We start from the raw sequence: 15,594 nt of genomic DNA on the forward strand, positions 1-15,594 counted from the left end.
TTGGCAGGTTTGGCCAATCTACTGGGATTGATGGGGTGGAGCTTTTCCCTGCCCCACGTATATTTCAAAGGGCTGCCTCCAGCACACACACAAAGGGACCTGACACTAGTCTTTTTCACCTCAGACTATTTAGAGCTTTGGTGGGGCAGGAGAGAACTTTCCAGAATCAGATGTGGGAGTAGCAAGGATGTCACTCCTACTTTAAAGGCTGGCATCAGGTAGAAATATTGGACCTACCTGAACCACCTTTTCAGAGAACTTCTGTACCTGTGGAATACTCAGTAGAAGCCAAGCCAAGCCAAGCCAAGCTGCTGGTGGACTACCCTGCTGCCTAAGGATGGAAGCCTAGACCTGCTCCTTGAAACCAGGACCACTAGAGTGGCTTGCCTCCTATGTGACCTACAGAGATATAACAAGCTCCAGAGACCTGTCCTGCATCTGCTCAGCTGACCAGACCCGACCCGACCCGACTTGACCTGCCTGTGCCCTGCTGCTGGCCTCTACTTCAGTGAGTTTTGATCCACAAGAGGTGCCCCGCCAGGTCCTGGACTCTTGGTATCTTCTCATTGGTGGCCACAGCATGACGCTACTCGACGCAGGACCTGTTATCATACCACATCGCATTATCTGATCAACGGCCTCATAGGAACCTACACAGTGTGATGCAGGTCCTTGCATCACAGCACCTTGCAGCTCCTGATCAGCTGTCCCATCGGAACTGATGCAGAGCGATGTGACTCAGCTCAGGACCTTACATCACAGTTCCTTGCAGATCCTGATCAGCGACCTCATCTGCACAGGACCTCACATCTCAGCACAAGTACATCCAGGTACACTTGCCAGCGGGCTGAACTCAGGCCTGTACCCGGCCTGTGCTCCATGGCAGTTGGCCTTGCATTTTTTGGCACTACTTTTACTGGAAACTTTTAAATTGCATATCTCCAACTCTACTGATTCTTTGTTGTTCTGGTATCATTTAATTTTTTTAATGTACTCTATTTTTCTCGCTTGTTATGGGATTTTTCTTGTGTTATGTTGTCACTTTCTTACTGTTTGCCTGCTTCATACATACTTTACCCATTTCCTCTAAGCTAAGCCTTCCTGCGTTTGTGCCAAGATGCCAGAGGGTTAAGCACAGGTTAGTTTACTGATTTTTGTGGTTCACCCTGACAAGGATTGTGGTTGTTGCTTGAACGGTTTACTCCCACTCAATGGATAATCTAATTTCTTATAGCAGGTGCAGGCATTTTTAAAATATGCTGTTCTTTTAGCAGAGAAGGAGCTTAATATCAGTACTGTTAAATGTTTTTTAGCTGTTGCAATAGATGGTTTTGGCAGAGGAGTGCAATTTGTTTGGATTACATCTAGTTAGTAGGTTTCTTAAGGTATTTAAAAATAAAGGTGCCTCCCGAGTCCCTTTTATGCTCCTTGTTAGTATTTGAATTTGATATTGTCCTTTCTGATGGGTTTCCATTCAAACCTGTGTGTGCTTGTGATCTAGAGTTACTTGTGAGACGGTAGCATCATTACTCCCTATTATTTTGGCTAGAAGAGAGTGAACTTCAGCTCTGTTCACTTCTCATCCTTTTAAAGCACTCCATAGGGATATAGTGATCCTTCAATGGGAAGCCTTCTTTTGTCTGAAGTAGTATCAGAGTTAGATGTTTCTCAGACTTTTTCCAGCTTTTTTCCTCCACCTTATCTCCCAAAAGATAAAAAAAAGACTTCCTAGGCTAGACCCCAGAAGGCGTTTGAATTACTATATTTGTATATCCAGTGATTTTCAGAAGAAAGATAACCTATTTGTATCCTTTTAGGGCTAAAGATGGGTTGCACTGCTCAAAAGCAAATTATTTCCAGTTTGATGATGACAACTGTTATAGGTTAGCTCAGACGTCCCCTCAAGAGAGGTTCAGTGCTCCTTCTGCAAGAGGCATGGTTGCAGAATCGCTACTTCTTAGAGTTGATCGGTTCAGTGAAATTGTAGAGTGGCTATTTGGTCTTCTTTCTTCTGTTTCTCAAAACATTATGGCCTTGAGATGGTAAGCAATGCATAGTCTCAATTTGTTAGGGCAGTGATGCAGGATGTCCTTGTACAAGGAAAATATACTTAACTCACCTTTTGTATTCCATTGGGAGTGTTAAAGTAAGAGATTTGCTGATGTTTTCATCCATTAGAAGGCAAGTTACTTACATGGAGGTCAGGACATCATTTCTGGGGGAGCCGTGAGCCGCAATTGTCAACTCCAAGCATTGCTATGTGAGGCTGGTGATGAAGGATGGCTATGAAATAATTTCTGTATCCACTCCAATGCCTGGTAACAGGCTTGAAAAAGGAATCTGCAGGAGTCATAATATCCATCAGAAAAATATTACCAAAGCTAAGTAACGTGTTCTTCTCTGCTCCTGTGGAAAGGCACAGCAAGTGTATGCAGCGTTGAATGCAAACTTCTACCTATTTATTTATTTATTCCATTTGTAAAGCGCTTGGTTACACCAACGGTGTGTCCCCGTGCTGAGACATCGGATCGTGTTGTGAGAAGTTATGTCATCACTTGCTAACCTAGCAGGGGGTATTGTTCTACCTGTTAATTGACGTTAGTCTGTTTCGGCAAACAGCCAGGTTTTCAATTGCTTGCGGAATCTGCTTTCACATGGCTCTATTCTTAGGGCCATCGGTAGGGTATTCCATGTCTTTGCTGCTAGGTATCTGAAGGAGCGGGACCCCATTCTTGCTCTGTGTATCTTAGGTACCGTCACTAGGGCTTTGCCCATAGATCTTAAATTTCGTCCTGGGGTGTATTGGGTTAGAAGTGGTTGAAGGTACCTTGGGCTGCTCTGTGCAAGAATGCGATGGCAGTGGCACATTACCTTAAACGTAACTTTTTTCTATTGGCAGCCAGTGTAGTCCTACCAATGCTTTCTTTGTGTTTGTTCTTTTTGGTAGATTAAGTACCAACCGCACCGCCGTGTTTTGTACTCTTTGTAGTTTGGCCAATCCTTTCCTTGTAGCTCCAAGGTATAACACATTCCCATAGTCCAATTGGGAGGTTATTACTGTGTGCACTGTTGTTTTCCTTGCTGTAGCAGGGAGCAGATCAAGGATCTTTCTAAGTATTTTCATGGCCCCATAGCATTTACCAGCTACTTTGCGGATCTGGTTGTCGAAAGTCAGCTTGTCATCAAACCATATTCCAAGATTTTTTACTTCTGCTTTTGGGTGGGTAATTGGCCTCGAGTTTCCTGCCACCATGCCGACGACCAGATGGTTGGTGACTTGCCCACAATCATTACCTCTGTTTTACTCCCATTTAGTTTGAGGCAGTGGTTAGACATCCATTCTGCCACCTCTACTAAACATTTGGAGAAACAGATAGCAGCTTGATCCTTATTTTGAGACAACAGCATAATCAGCTGCGTGTCGTCTGCATAGGACACTATCGTCACATTGTGTTATTCCACTTGTTCTGCCAGTGGCCCTACATAAAGATTTAATAGAGTGGGGCTTAAGCTTGAGCCCTGTGGGACTCCCTGGGATAAGGGAAAACTCTTTGATAAGTGTGTTTGTTGTGATACCTGAAAGCTTCTTCCGGAGAGGAACGATGTCAGCCATTGCAGTGCACCTCGTTTGATGACACAAGCTTCGAGTCTTTGGAAGAGTAGCTTGTGAGATACGGTGTCAAATGCCACACTAAGGTCCAACAGGATTAGTGCGGCCGTTTGTCCCTCGTCTGCATGCTTTCTCAGTGCTTCTGTGGCCAGAAGCAGTGCTGACTCTGTTGAGTGGGCCCTTCTGAAACCTGACTGGGAGGGTTGTAGCAGGTTGTTCATGTTCATGTGCTCTGTCAGTTGTTTATTCGCAACTTTTTCAGCGATTATCTACTGCAACATTGTCTGATAATTGAGGATGCAAAGCTCTACATTTGTAAAACTAAGCATGGGACCACCACTGCATTCCCTCACGTGACCAGCAGAACCCTTTGACAGAACACACTGTCTTCTGATGAAATACAAGTCTTGTCCCAAGATGAACTATGGAAACAGATGTAATTATTATTTTTTTTAAACAGACATTTTTTCTACACTCTTAAAATCCAGCTGAATAACCTACTGTTCCATGAACTGAAAATCCCTGTTTCTGGATTTCTGAGAGCATTAAACACCCTGATGGCTGATCCTCTGGGGAACATTGGATGCAATACACACTCCTGGTTTTCTATGCAGACTTTGGGTGGGAAAATAAGTGGGCTTTTGCTATATGATATCTTCTGCATCTGATGAAAGCCAACAAAAATCTACTTTATACAAGTCTCTGGCCTTAAATAATTAACAATATAACAGAAGATAGATTCTTGTTAATATACCTCCTTGCAGAGAACCAGTAATTAAAAAACTGCACCTGATCAATGAACAGGCTGCAGACATTTATCCCAAGTGTCATCGAATTCTAACCATTTGAAGAAAAACTAGTGACGTATTGAAAAGAAATAACTAAACACCATTTCCATGAAGGACTGTCCTAAAAGGTATATTATTTTGAAGAAATTGAGATTGCCAAATTTCGACTGGAAGAGAAAGAGACATCTAGAAAGGAAATGTCAGATCTTTATCAAGACTTATGCGGTGAAGTCATACTGCTTGATTAGTTGCTAAAGGAAAGTCGCTGAAATGATTCATCAGCATCAGGAGATTAATGCTAAGGAGGGTTAGAAATAAAGACAAAATATTGTGAGGCATATAGAAATAGAAAAGCAGACAAGCAAACGATGTAAAATTTTGCACTTTCAGAAAAACTGCATGAAGAAAAAAAAAAGAAGTGTAGAGGAATTTCCAGTGTAAAACATAAACGCCACCTTTGCCCAAAAAGGTTAAGAATGAAGGGCCTCATGTACATTGAGTTTTAAAGGTCACAAACTTTTAGATTTGATACATCTAAGGGTTTTAGACCTCTAAAGCACTTTTCGAAATGTATTAAACTTACTTAACATTTCGGAAAAGGTTTTCCAAATCATTAAATGGGTTTAGGAAACAATAACCTACGCTACTCAGCATCTGAATTAAAATTACTACAGGGGAACTGGGCTATTGACCTCCATACCCAGCACAAACTAGTTAAGCTTGAGATCCTGACCCATAGGGACCCCTACCGTGAAATTTCCCACAAACCACAGGGTCAGGAGCCCCCCTCATAATGGCAAACCCCAACAAATGCTCACTACCTCTACACATCAGTTGCAAGAGGGACTCTCAATCAGCTACTTAAACACCCGCTCTATGGTGAAACATCAGCTTGAGATTTTCTATCTCTTAGATGTGAATAAACCGGATATTCTTCTCCTTTCTGAAACATGGTTGACGGTGGAATCTAGCCCGGACATTCTTGCAGCAATCCCAGACAATTATTACATCCTCCAGGCCAATAGACCAGCGGGCAAAGGCGGAGGAGGGGTCGCAGCTATAATACTACAGAAACACAAATTTATCTCACTAGTAACATTAGGTATTCCCTTAGTTGATAGGCTTTTGCTTAAATTTGAATCCCACCACTCCTCATTTATATGTGCTATACTTTATAGACCCACACTCCACATGCCCACATTTCCTCAGCTGTTGGGCGATGCTATCGCCAAACAGGTTGTCAACCATGCTAGAATTCTGATAATTGGTGATTTTAACTTCTGGCCTAATGATGTACGGGAAAGCCCCTGCTCTGTAGAATTCACCGATCTTCTCAAAGGAATGAACTGCACCCAGCATGTAGAGGTAGCCACCCACATAAAGGGGCACATCTTAGACCAGGTTTGGACTTCTAACCTGGAAATTTCCAATCGTCTGATTTCCCCTTGTACATGGTCGGACCCTCATTCTATTACCTTCTCTTTCCTTAGTACTCCCCCAACTACAGCCCCCTATTCAGGTAATTTTATGGCCAGAAACTGGAGCCGTGTGGATTCTGCTCTTCGTTAACCGCCTCATCCCCCACTACCCATTAGGAATCCCCTCATAGTCAGGCTGAAACCATCAACACCTGGCTGGAATCTGCCAGAGACAAAATTGCCCTCTAGAGGAAAATTAAAAACAAGAGGCTCCATGATGCTCAACTCTGGTTTTCGGATGACCTAAAGACAAAGAAACTGGCTCTGCGCCAGGCTGAACGCAAGGGGATACGCGATTATTGCCCCGATAAAAAGATTGTTTTCGTATATTTACTTAGTGATTACAAAAGCGTTATCCTCCAGACCAAAGCAGAATATATTTCTTCTAAAATATTAACATCAACCAACAAAGCTAAGGATATCTTCTCCATAGTAAATGAACTTGCCAAACCAGATCGTGTCACTACCAAACCCAATCCATCACAATTCGTATGCGATTCCCTTAACACATTTTTCATTGAGAAAATTGCCACCATTAAGGCTAGTATGTCACCTACGGACCCCTCGTGCTAACACACTAACCCTTCTCACCTCGTTCAAATTCCCTTCATTACCCAAGATGTTTTCTTTGCCCTACTCAAAAAGATCGGTTCCGGTTCCCCTACGGACAGTTGTCCTCCTCACATCCTTCGGGAAGTTTTTCTGCACTGCCCAGACCCCTCTTTATCGCTTCTAAATAATTCCCTTGCCCAAGGTATTGTCCCCAACTCATTTAAAAGCATGGAGGTTGTCCCTATCTTGAAGAAACCATGCGCCGACCCCTCGATACCTAGCAACTATCACCTCATATCTCTGCTGCCATATTTGGGAAAAATTTTAGAAGCGCACGTCGTCAACTGTCTCAGCGCCTTTGTAGAGCAATCTTATCTTGGCAGCCGTAGACGAATTAAGAAGGGGGGCCAACCAGAGCACCACTCAAGCCTTGGTGCTCCTGGATTTGTTGGCCGCCTTTGACACGGTCGATCACCATCTCTTGATCGACTGTGTCGGTTGTGCTGGGATCCAGGGTCTGGTGCTGAAGTGGATTACCTCTTTCCTCAACAACCGCTCCCAAACAGTCCGTCTTGCTAGCTTCTCCGCTGAAAAAAGAGGACTGATTTGCGGAGTTCCGCAGGGCTCCTCCCTCTCACCCCTTCTTTTTAACTTGTACATTTTACCTCTGATTCTGGCCCTTCGAAAGAGAGAGGTCGTAACTTTTAACTATGCCGATGACCTTCAGCTAGTGTTTAATATTGACTCATCCCCATCATCAGTTACGAGTTTTCAATCTACCATGAATTTTATTAGCAACTGGATGAACGTCAACCAGCTCAAATGAAATCCCGACAAGCCTGAGCTGATTCTCACCGGTGGCCCAGCCAATCCCTGGAATTCTAATTTCTGGCCCCCACTATTGGGTGTCCCCCACTCCCAGCCAGCTCGGTCAAAAGCCTAGGTAGTGTGATCAGCAATGATCTTACTATGAATGCCCAGATCAGCTCAGTGGTCTCCGCTTGTTTTTTCCATCTGCAGAGAATTCGGAAAATCAGTAGATTTGTGAATACCGAAGCCTTGACCCAAGTTGTCCTCGCCCTGGTAATGTTGCGTATTGATTATGCAAATGCCCTGTATGCTGGTATTCCAGCATACCAATTACGCCGGCTACAATTGGTGCAGAACCAAGCGGCCATGCTTATTCATGGTCAGCCTAAGCACCACCATGTGAAACCATTGTTGAAGTGCCTCTACTGGCTCCCTGCAACCCAAAGCTGCCTCTTCAAGTTAGGCTGTACTGTTTAGAAAAGCCCTCTCTGGACACGTCCTGGCCTTTATCGCCTCAAAGATACAGCGATATGCTCCCTCCTGCAACTTACGTTCCTCTAATAAGAACCTGCTGATTTCCAGCTCCTTTAAACAAAAGAAATATGGGGGCCTAGGGTTCTCGACCCTGGCACCTCAATTTTGGAACCTTCTCCCCCTGAAAGTGCGCCTGGCCACTTCCTACATCCAGTTCAGGAAACTACCCAAAACATGGTTATTCTCCCAGGCTTACAATAAAACTCACTGTCTAGTGTCTGAAACTGTCCCAGCCCAGCGCCAAGAAACCGTTTGGTGTATGTGCGCTTAACAAGTCACTTTAACATAACATTTAACATAACATAACAAATCTGAATTTGGAAAGTGTGTGTTTAGGGGCGTCTCTTCCAATTACCGATTTCTTATGGTATGTATTAATGTTTTGTGACCAAAATGTGGTCCCAGAAGTTAGATCAGGATGACTTTGAAAAGTCTGATTCTTTAATAATTCTTAAGAGGCCTTCCGGAGGAGCTCACAAGTTACATTTCGCATTCGTCTGTGAAGAAAGACAACAGTGGCCCTGTCGTTTCCACCTTGCCAGCCAATGCCACTTAGCATCAGAAACCATTGATTGGTCAAATTCACACTGAACAGCAAAATCTGGAAGACGAGGTTTAAAAGTGGGAGGAAGATAGAAGCAAAAGAGAAGACAGAAGATAGAGAGAAAGACAAGATGCATTTGAAAGTGGACAAAAAGAACATGAAGAGCTGGAGACAAAAAAGAGATTAAGAGAACATTCTTCTAGAGATGAAGTGAAAAAGAAGAAATTTAATCTGAGAAGATGGTCAGTGAAATTCGTAAATATGAATAACTTTCTACTAATCCGATGGCAAACCCACTGGACACATACATTCAAATAATTTTGCATATTGAGGAACAAGAATTGGACAACAGTTCTAGGCAAGAATACCTGGGAACATTTCACTAACAGCCAGCATTGCTACCCTTTCGTTGCGAGGCAGATGATAATTTCTGGTGAGCTATTTCCGGACGAGGGAATGAAGTTGTGAATAGAATAAAGTTTATTTGTTGCTGTAAAACTGTGCCTTTTGATCTGCTGTTTTTAGGAACAAAGGGCCATGTGTATCAGAAAAGAGTTTTGCGATTCTCAAATTGCGATTTTTAGCGAATTGCAATTAGAGAATCGCAAAATGCAATGTATGTAGGATTTGCTAAACTTTTTTTGAATCCTACATATTCCTTATTTGCGAATCGCAAATTGAGATTCGCAAATAAGGATTACCTTCCCATTCATTCCTATGGGCTAGGAGGCCCATAGGAGGCCCATAGGAATGAATGGGAAGACATTCTCAATTTGCGATTACCAATTAGAGAATGTGTGCACATGTGTGCACATTTTGCGCATATTCATGCCCTAAGGGCATGTATGTGCGACATATGGCACTTTTAAAAAAAAGTGCTTTTTTAAAGAAAATCGCAAATTACCACCAACTTGAAGTTGGTGGTAATTTGCAATTCCTTAAGGCCAAATAGCACATATCTGGTGCTTCCAGAATTGCATTTAAGGAATCGCAATTTGCAATTCCTTAATTGCATTCGCAAAATAGAGAATCGCAAATTTTGCGATTCTCTATTTTGCAATGGCCTTTTGGGATGATACATCCCAAAAGGCTTTTTCCCATTCGCAAACGGGCAGATTCTGAGAATCTGCCCATTTGCAAATGGGAAAAAGGCTTGATACATATGGCCCAAAGTGTTTATTTAGAACGTGTCTCAATTTGCATACTATTATGTAGCAAAGTGACACATGTAACTAGAAAATAGAATAGGTGTGTGCATTTGTATGTATTACAATTCCGATTATGTACAACCCATTTCTTTTTCAGTTTCAGTTATGTTTGTTTTATTTAAACACCCTTGATTAAGAAAACAACCTCTCCGTTTTGTACAAAAATAAAAGACCATAACTTCTGATAAACACTTGTAGATTTGTTGCAGGATACCAAAAATAGGATCACGAAAAGATATACACACTGCTTATCAAACTAAGGTAACACTAAACTATGGCAACTAAATTAAAATTGTGTTCAGGAAAGTTGATGAATACTTGTTCCATACTCCTTGTAGAGAACCGAGGGTCCCATTTATGAAATAGTCACACAGTTCAGCGCTGCATGTTACCTTGCTGCACTGGGTGACAGGGAAAGGGCAGGAATGTGCCGTATTTAAGGCAATATGGCGCATTTCTACCTTTTCTTCTTTGCTGATGCCCTTTTGGCAGCCTAGAGCCAATGCCGGCCGCCTTGCACCATGGTGCAAGGAACCCTGCGTTGCATACAGGATTTGTTTGTGCAGGGAGCTGCACCTTCCTGCACAAAAACAATCCTGAGAGGAATATTTCTCTACCTATGTGTGCTTCAGAATGCAGCACACGTAGAATGAGGAAGTAACAAGGAGAAATAAAGATATTTCTCCACATTACTCCTCTCCTGGGAAGGCGTATCTTTTTGGCGCATTCCCAGGTTTACCAGCTCTGATAAATCTGAGAAAGATACAAAAACCATGGGAGTTGCATGAAAACACCCACTCAGCGCCTTCCCATGGCACTGCATTGCTTTACTCCAGATTTATGAGCCACAAAGGGTCACGCAAAGTGGACTTGCATGGTTCATAAATCTGACTTAAGGTTTGCGTGGCTCTTGCATCATATCCCGAGGTGCAAGAGCAAAACAAACAACCTGGTAAACAGGGCCCCTAGTATGCGGACACAAAGAATGTTAGGCCTGTGCTTCCCAGACTTTTTAGAAGCACGACTCACTTTTTAGAACGACAGACTTTCGTGACTCACCTTCCTTTATTGGACACGAAGCAGGCAATTTTTTATGTAACTGAAGCATCGTGTGCTAGTGCATTTTCATTTACAGGTAACACATTTTCCATTGTAATGACCACTAAATGTGTTCAGACATACAGTTTTACTAATAAAACAATATTAAACACAAATGATTATGTGTGAGGATCGTGTGTAAGGGAATATTTATCATTTGTGCATCACCAAGTAGTGTCTTGATGCGTTTTGAATCTATTAAAATCTTTGTTTCCATCGCACTTCAGAATTATAAAACATTTTACTTAATTTTTGCTTTCCTAAATGTTGAATGTGTATAGTTAATTTACAGGTGTTTACATTTTGTTTTGTGTTTAAAAAAATGACATCCCGCAGACTTTCATTTCACACTCTCTGTACCCTAGCAAGATTTTCACATAATTCACTTTACTTTTCTTTCTATGACTGCAAATTGAGAGGAGTCTGTAAACACCAATCCCCATGGTAAAAAGTAGCAGCAATTTGTCAGAAGACATACCCTGACATTTGACCTCTGTCCTTGAAGTGCAGCAAATGTGACAAGATAAATACAGAATTTAAAGGCATCTTTATTTATTGCGTGAGTGGCTACTCCTAGAAAGTAACTGAAATTGCCTCCCTCAAGCGAGTTGACTGTTTTATTTTTTTTAATTATCTGTTTAAAGTTTAATTAAAAGTTGTGTCTGTACAATACTTCACTGCATTAGTAGAAAGCTACAAAAGATATTTAAAACAATCAATAAAACTCAAAGGGTTTTGTTGTTATATCATACTTTATTGCATATTAAACATGATAAATACCTTCTGTATTGACAAAGTATTTATTTACAGTGTAATCTGCCAGGATTGGAAGAATGTGCACAATTAGCCGAAGCTGCTCACACAGATGGAGATATATTTCAGGCCATAAAATATTATTTATTAAGTACAGAGCCAGAAAAGGCCCTTCCTATTGGAATCCAGTTTGTTAAAGGTAAAATTTGAAACTTAATTTGTAATTTGCAAAATGTATCATTCAGTGGGTGGCTTTTTTCACCTCTGCTTTTCTTTTCTATTTTCAACAGAACAAATTAACAGTTCAGACTGGACTCTGGACTCCATCTGTCCAGTTCTTGATCTTCTAAGCTATATTCGGACTGAAAGACTAGTACTGCATAAATGTAGTGAGTGAGTATGCTTAATGTTTGTTGGGTTGGTAATATTTTGCCTCTGTATTATTTTTATGTGGTAATTACTATTATTGGACAGACACGTTAATGGTGTTGTCTCTATAAAATAGAATCTTAATTTCAATGAAGCACTGTTAGAAATGGGATTTCTTGTTAGCTAGGGTATGCACCTAAGCCATGCAGAACCCACCACTCTTGTCAGGGAAAGTCAGTTAAATGCCAAAGATAACCTGTGCTCACCCTCTGGTAGCTTGGTGCAGAGCAGGCTGGCTTATCATCAGAGGCAATGTGTAAAGCGTTTGTGCAACACATTTCTAAAGTAACACAATGAATACACCACAAAACAGACTCCTCACAGGATTATGCAAAAATAGATTATATTGTACATAAAACAAGAACCAAAACCAATTAATCATAAATACTTTGCACACTATGTAATTATTCAGACAGTGCTCGATTTCCTGATCATGGCAAGACCAAAACGATATACATCATACCATTAGTGCATGTAAAAGTTAGGTTAAGGAAAAGTACATGAATCACAATATATACCTATACAAACATAGAGCACAGTGCACCTATGCTCCTATTCAACTTTATGTGGTAATCAGGCACCAAACAATGGGCACAGAAGCACCTTCAATACAGTAATCCAAAGACTTTCTGAGTGATGTCAGTTCCTAGCAGCGGTTTGACGCCGCCCTCGGGGGCCTCCGTCAAGGTTTTACCCTGCAATGCTAATGGGAGAACAGGTGCCCCCATGATACGTCCCACAGGAAAAAAGGGAGGAGGCACACAATGCATTATCACACGGGGAGACTTCGTTCAGTTCCCTGCATTCAGAATGCCAAATGCAGCTGTCCGTGAGTGCGCAGTGCAGATGGCCGAAAAACAGCACAGTACTTTTTGGCCCAGTCAACCCCAAGGTTGCTTCTGACCTAGGCATCATCCTCTGTCAGGGAACTCCTCTCCTCGAAGGGCAAGGCAGGAAGCAGTCAAACATGGCTCTGCAGTCAGCACAAGGCTGCTGGACTCACCAGAGACAGAGTCCCAGGGCAGAGGTGCTGTGAGGCAATCTTCTATGATCCTGAGTTTGCAAGAACTGGGGGAAATACAACAAGCCCTTGGGGCACACAGGGAGCAGCAGGCAGAGAAGGCAACACATAAGGTCCAGTTGCAGAATGGCAGTCTTTCCCACAGTCCAATGGGCAGCAGGCCAGCATAACAAAGCAAGTAGTCCAAATGGTGGTTCCTCCTGGCAGCACAGCAGTCTTCTGGCAATGTGCAGATTGTAGAGCTGATGCATCTGGTTACAAGTCCCATTCAGTGTCTAAAATAATGGGGTCAGAGGCTCAGTACTTATACTCAAAAATGTCTTTGATAAAGGGGTGACTTCAAAGGAACCCTTAAAAGTACTCAACAATCCCTTTCAGCCCAGCCCTGCATCCAGACGATCAGTTGTAGTAGTCAAGTCAAAAAGGCTTTATTTCGATAAAAATTATCATAAAAGCATCACAATTTAAAAATTTACAGAGAAATTTGATTATAAATTCATCTAAAAATGTACCTTTTCAGTAAAAAAAATAAATACATCATCATATTTAAAAGGAATTAAACAAGTATTTTTAGCCTTTTACTTCTTATGGCCCATGCCCATGATAAAAATTTTGACAGAACACAAGCATAAAAAGGGCGGGAGTCAGACATTAAAATGCGCAATGCTTCAGCATGGTGGCTGGTTCCCAACAAGCGACACAAATGCTTTAGCCATCTGCTTCTTGGGTGAGCATACTCCTTACATTCAAATAGAAAGTGTGCCACAGTCTCTTCTCTGAACGTGCAAAATGGACAAAGATCAGTGGACTGATCTTTGGATTTCCACCGAGAAGTAAACGCGCGAAGAGGAAGAGAACCAGTTCTAAATTTGAAGTAGAGGGACCTATCAAAGGGTCTTTCGATGATATCTAGGTATGGTTCCCGGAATGGTAAGTCCTTGAATTTCAGGAAGTCCTCCGTGAGGCTGCCCAAGGCATTATTAGTATTCCGCTGGGTCGCGATCCAATTCCAAAATAAGTTCTTCAAAAATGCTTTCGGAGGAGAAGACCTATTCTCCCAGGCTTCGCTTAGACCCAGATCACATAAAAGGGCTTTCAAGTCTCTCAGCCATTTTATCTTGTGCCACCCGGGGATGACATTACTTCGGAAAGGCCCTTTGCATATTTTGCCAATTCAGGGACCCTCCACAACCTGGCCCATAAGAGTAGTGGGCGAAGTTTTGCTAGATCGCTAATGGGTTGGCGACCCAAATCTAACAACAACGGGATCATTGGAGTGCCCTGAGGAAGTGACATAATCGCTCTATAGAACTTTCTCTCAGATCTTGTTAACTCACTAATATTATATGAGCCCCAGAGTTCGGCCCCATAGAGAGCAGAACTGACTCCCCTAGCAGCATAGATTTCAATGACAGGGGCAATAGGTCTAGATGCACAAGCGCGCTGCTCTTTCAAAAGTGCCCCTGTTACCCTCTTGTGTGCTAGTAACATTTTGCTTAGATGGGGAGCCCACTGCATATTATGTGACAATCGGATTCCCAGGTAGTCGAATACATCCACCCTCCCCAAGGGTATGGAGTTCAATTGTGGGGAATTAACAGATTTTTTTTGGGGGGGGTTCATCACCAGGAACTTGTTTTTTTCAGTATTGATAATCAAGCCCCTTTGTACACAAAAATGCTGGAAGTTGTTAAGCAATTTTTGGAGGCCCATCGGGGATTTAGACAGTAAGAGCGTGTCATCCGCAAAGAGGAGGGTCGGTATGCGCTCACCCGCCAGGGAAGGTTCGTCTGAAGGATCTTTCAGCAGATGCTCGACCACTCCATTGACATATAGTGAAAAAAGGGTGGGAGCAAGAACACATCCCTGACGGACCCCTCTCTCAACCGGAATTCTACTATTCTTCTCGCCTTCTGATCCCCATCTAATCTGAGCAAAAGTGTCTTCATGGAGTCTTACAATTAATCGTAAAATATAATGGGGTAACCCCATGTCACCAAGCACTCTCCAAAGAGTCACCCTAGGGACGAGGTCAAAGGCAGTCTTCAGGTCAATAAACGCAAGATAAAGACTGCCTTTGCCTATGACCACCACCTTCCAATATATTAAGAGAAGTCTAAATGCTTGTTCTATTGTGCCAGTACCTGCTCTAAAGCCTGCCTGGTAGTCGGAAAGGAAGTTATTATCACTAATCCATTGTGATATTCTAAGCAACAATACTTTACCGACCACCTTTTGGGTTATGTCCAGCAGGCTTATGGGTCTATAGTTAGCTGGGTCGTCCCTCGCCCCTTTTTTAAAGATGGGTACGACCTCAGCCCCTTTCCAGGATGAGGGGATTCGAGCACCCTTGGAAATTGCAATGAGCAAGCAGTGAATAAATTTAGCCCATTTCGGGACATCAGAACGTAAAAGATCCCCGGGGATACCGTCTGGCCCCGCCGCCTTTTGGGGCTTAATAGTACTAATGGCATACTCTATTTCTTTTATGGAGAAGGTGGAATCAGAGTCTACTAGGTCTAGCTCCCAATCCTTTTGTGCTAAAATAATATCAATTGTATCAGTAGCATACTCAGCTCTTCTTGTTAGGGGGTCGCAATTTACTGAAGTCACCTTCCTTTCCTGGTCATCCTTGGGAGTGCCAATAATAGTGTTGTTAGAAGGGGAAGAGTCCAGCTTAGCAAAGTGGTTGACCCAGACTTGACTAGAGATATTACAAGTTATAAGGTCAGAGTCGGGTCTTTTTTTTTCCTGATTATGTCCCAGAAG

The 15,594-nt window shown here is 42.5% G+C and overlaps 1 protein-coding gene and 1 pseudogene across 4 annotated transcripts in view; both read left to right on the forward strand.

Moving 5' to 3' along the window:
* Window positions 1-15,594, forward strand: part of WDR17 (WD repeat domain 17) — a 1,003,384-nt gene that overhangs the window by 814,414 nt on the left and 173,376 nt on the right. For all 4 annotated transcript variants that reach the window (XR_014978161.1, XM_085641859.1, XM_085641857.1 and 1 more), the window contains 2 exons: window positions 11,433-11,574; window positions 11,666-11,768. Coding sequence is in view for 3 of the 4 variants with exons in the window: in XM_085641859.1 (XP_085497985.1) it covers window positions 11,433-11,574; window positions 11,666-11,768 (245 nt within the window). In the remaining variant the exon portion in view is untranslated. The remainder of the gene's footprint in view (window positions 1-11,432; window positions 11,575-11,665; window positions 11,769-15,594) is intronic.
* Window positions 1,936-4,839, forward strand: LOC146862635 (centriole and centriolar satellite protein OFD1-like; annotated as a pseudogene).

This window comes from Triturus cristatus, chromosome 2_2 (genome assembly GCF_964204655.1).
Source record: "Triturus cristatus chromosome 2_2, aTriCri1.1, whole genome shotgun sequence".
Classification (NCBI taxonomy): Eukaryota; Metazoa; Chordata; class Amphibia; order Caudata; family Salamandridae; genus Triturus; species Triturus cristatus.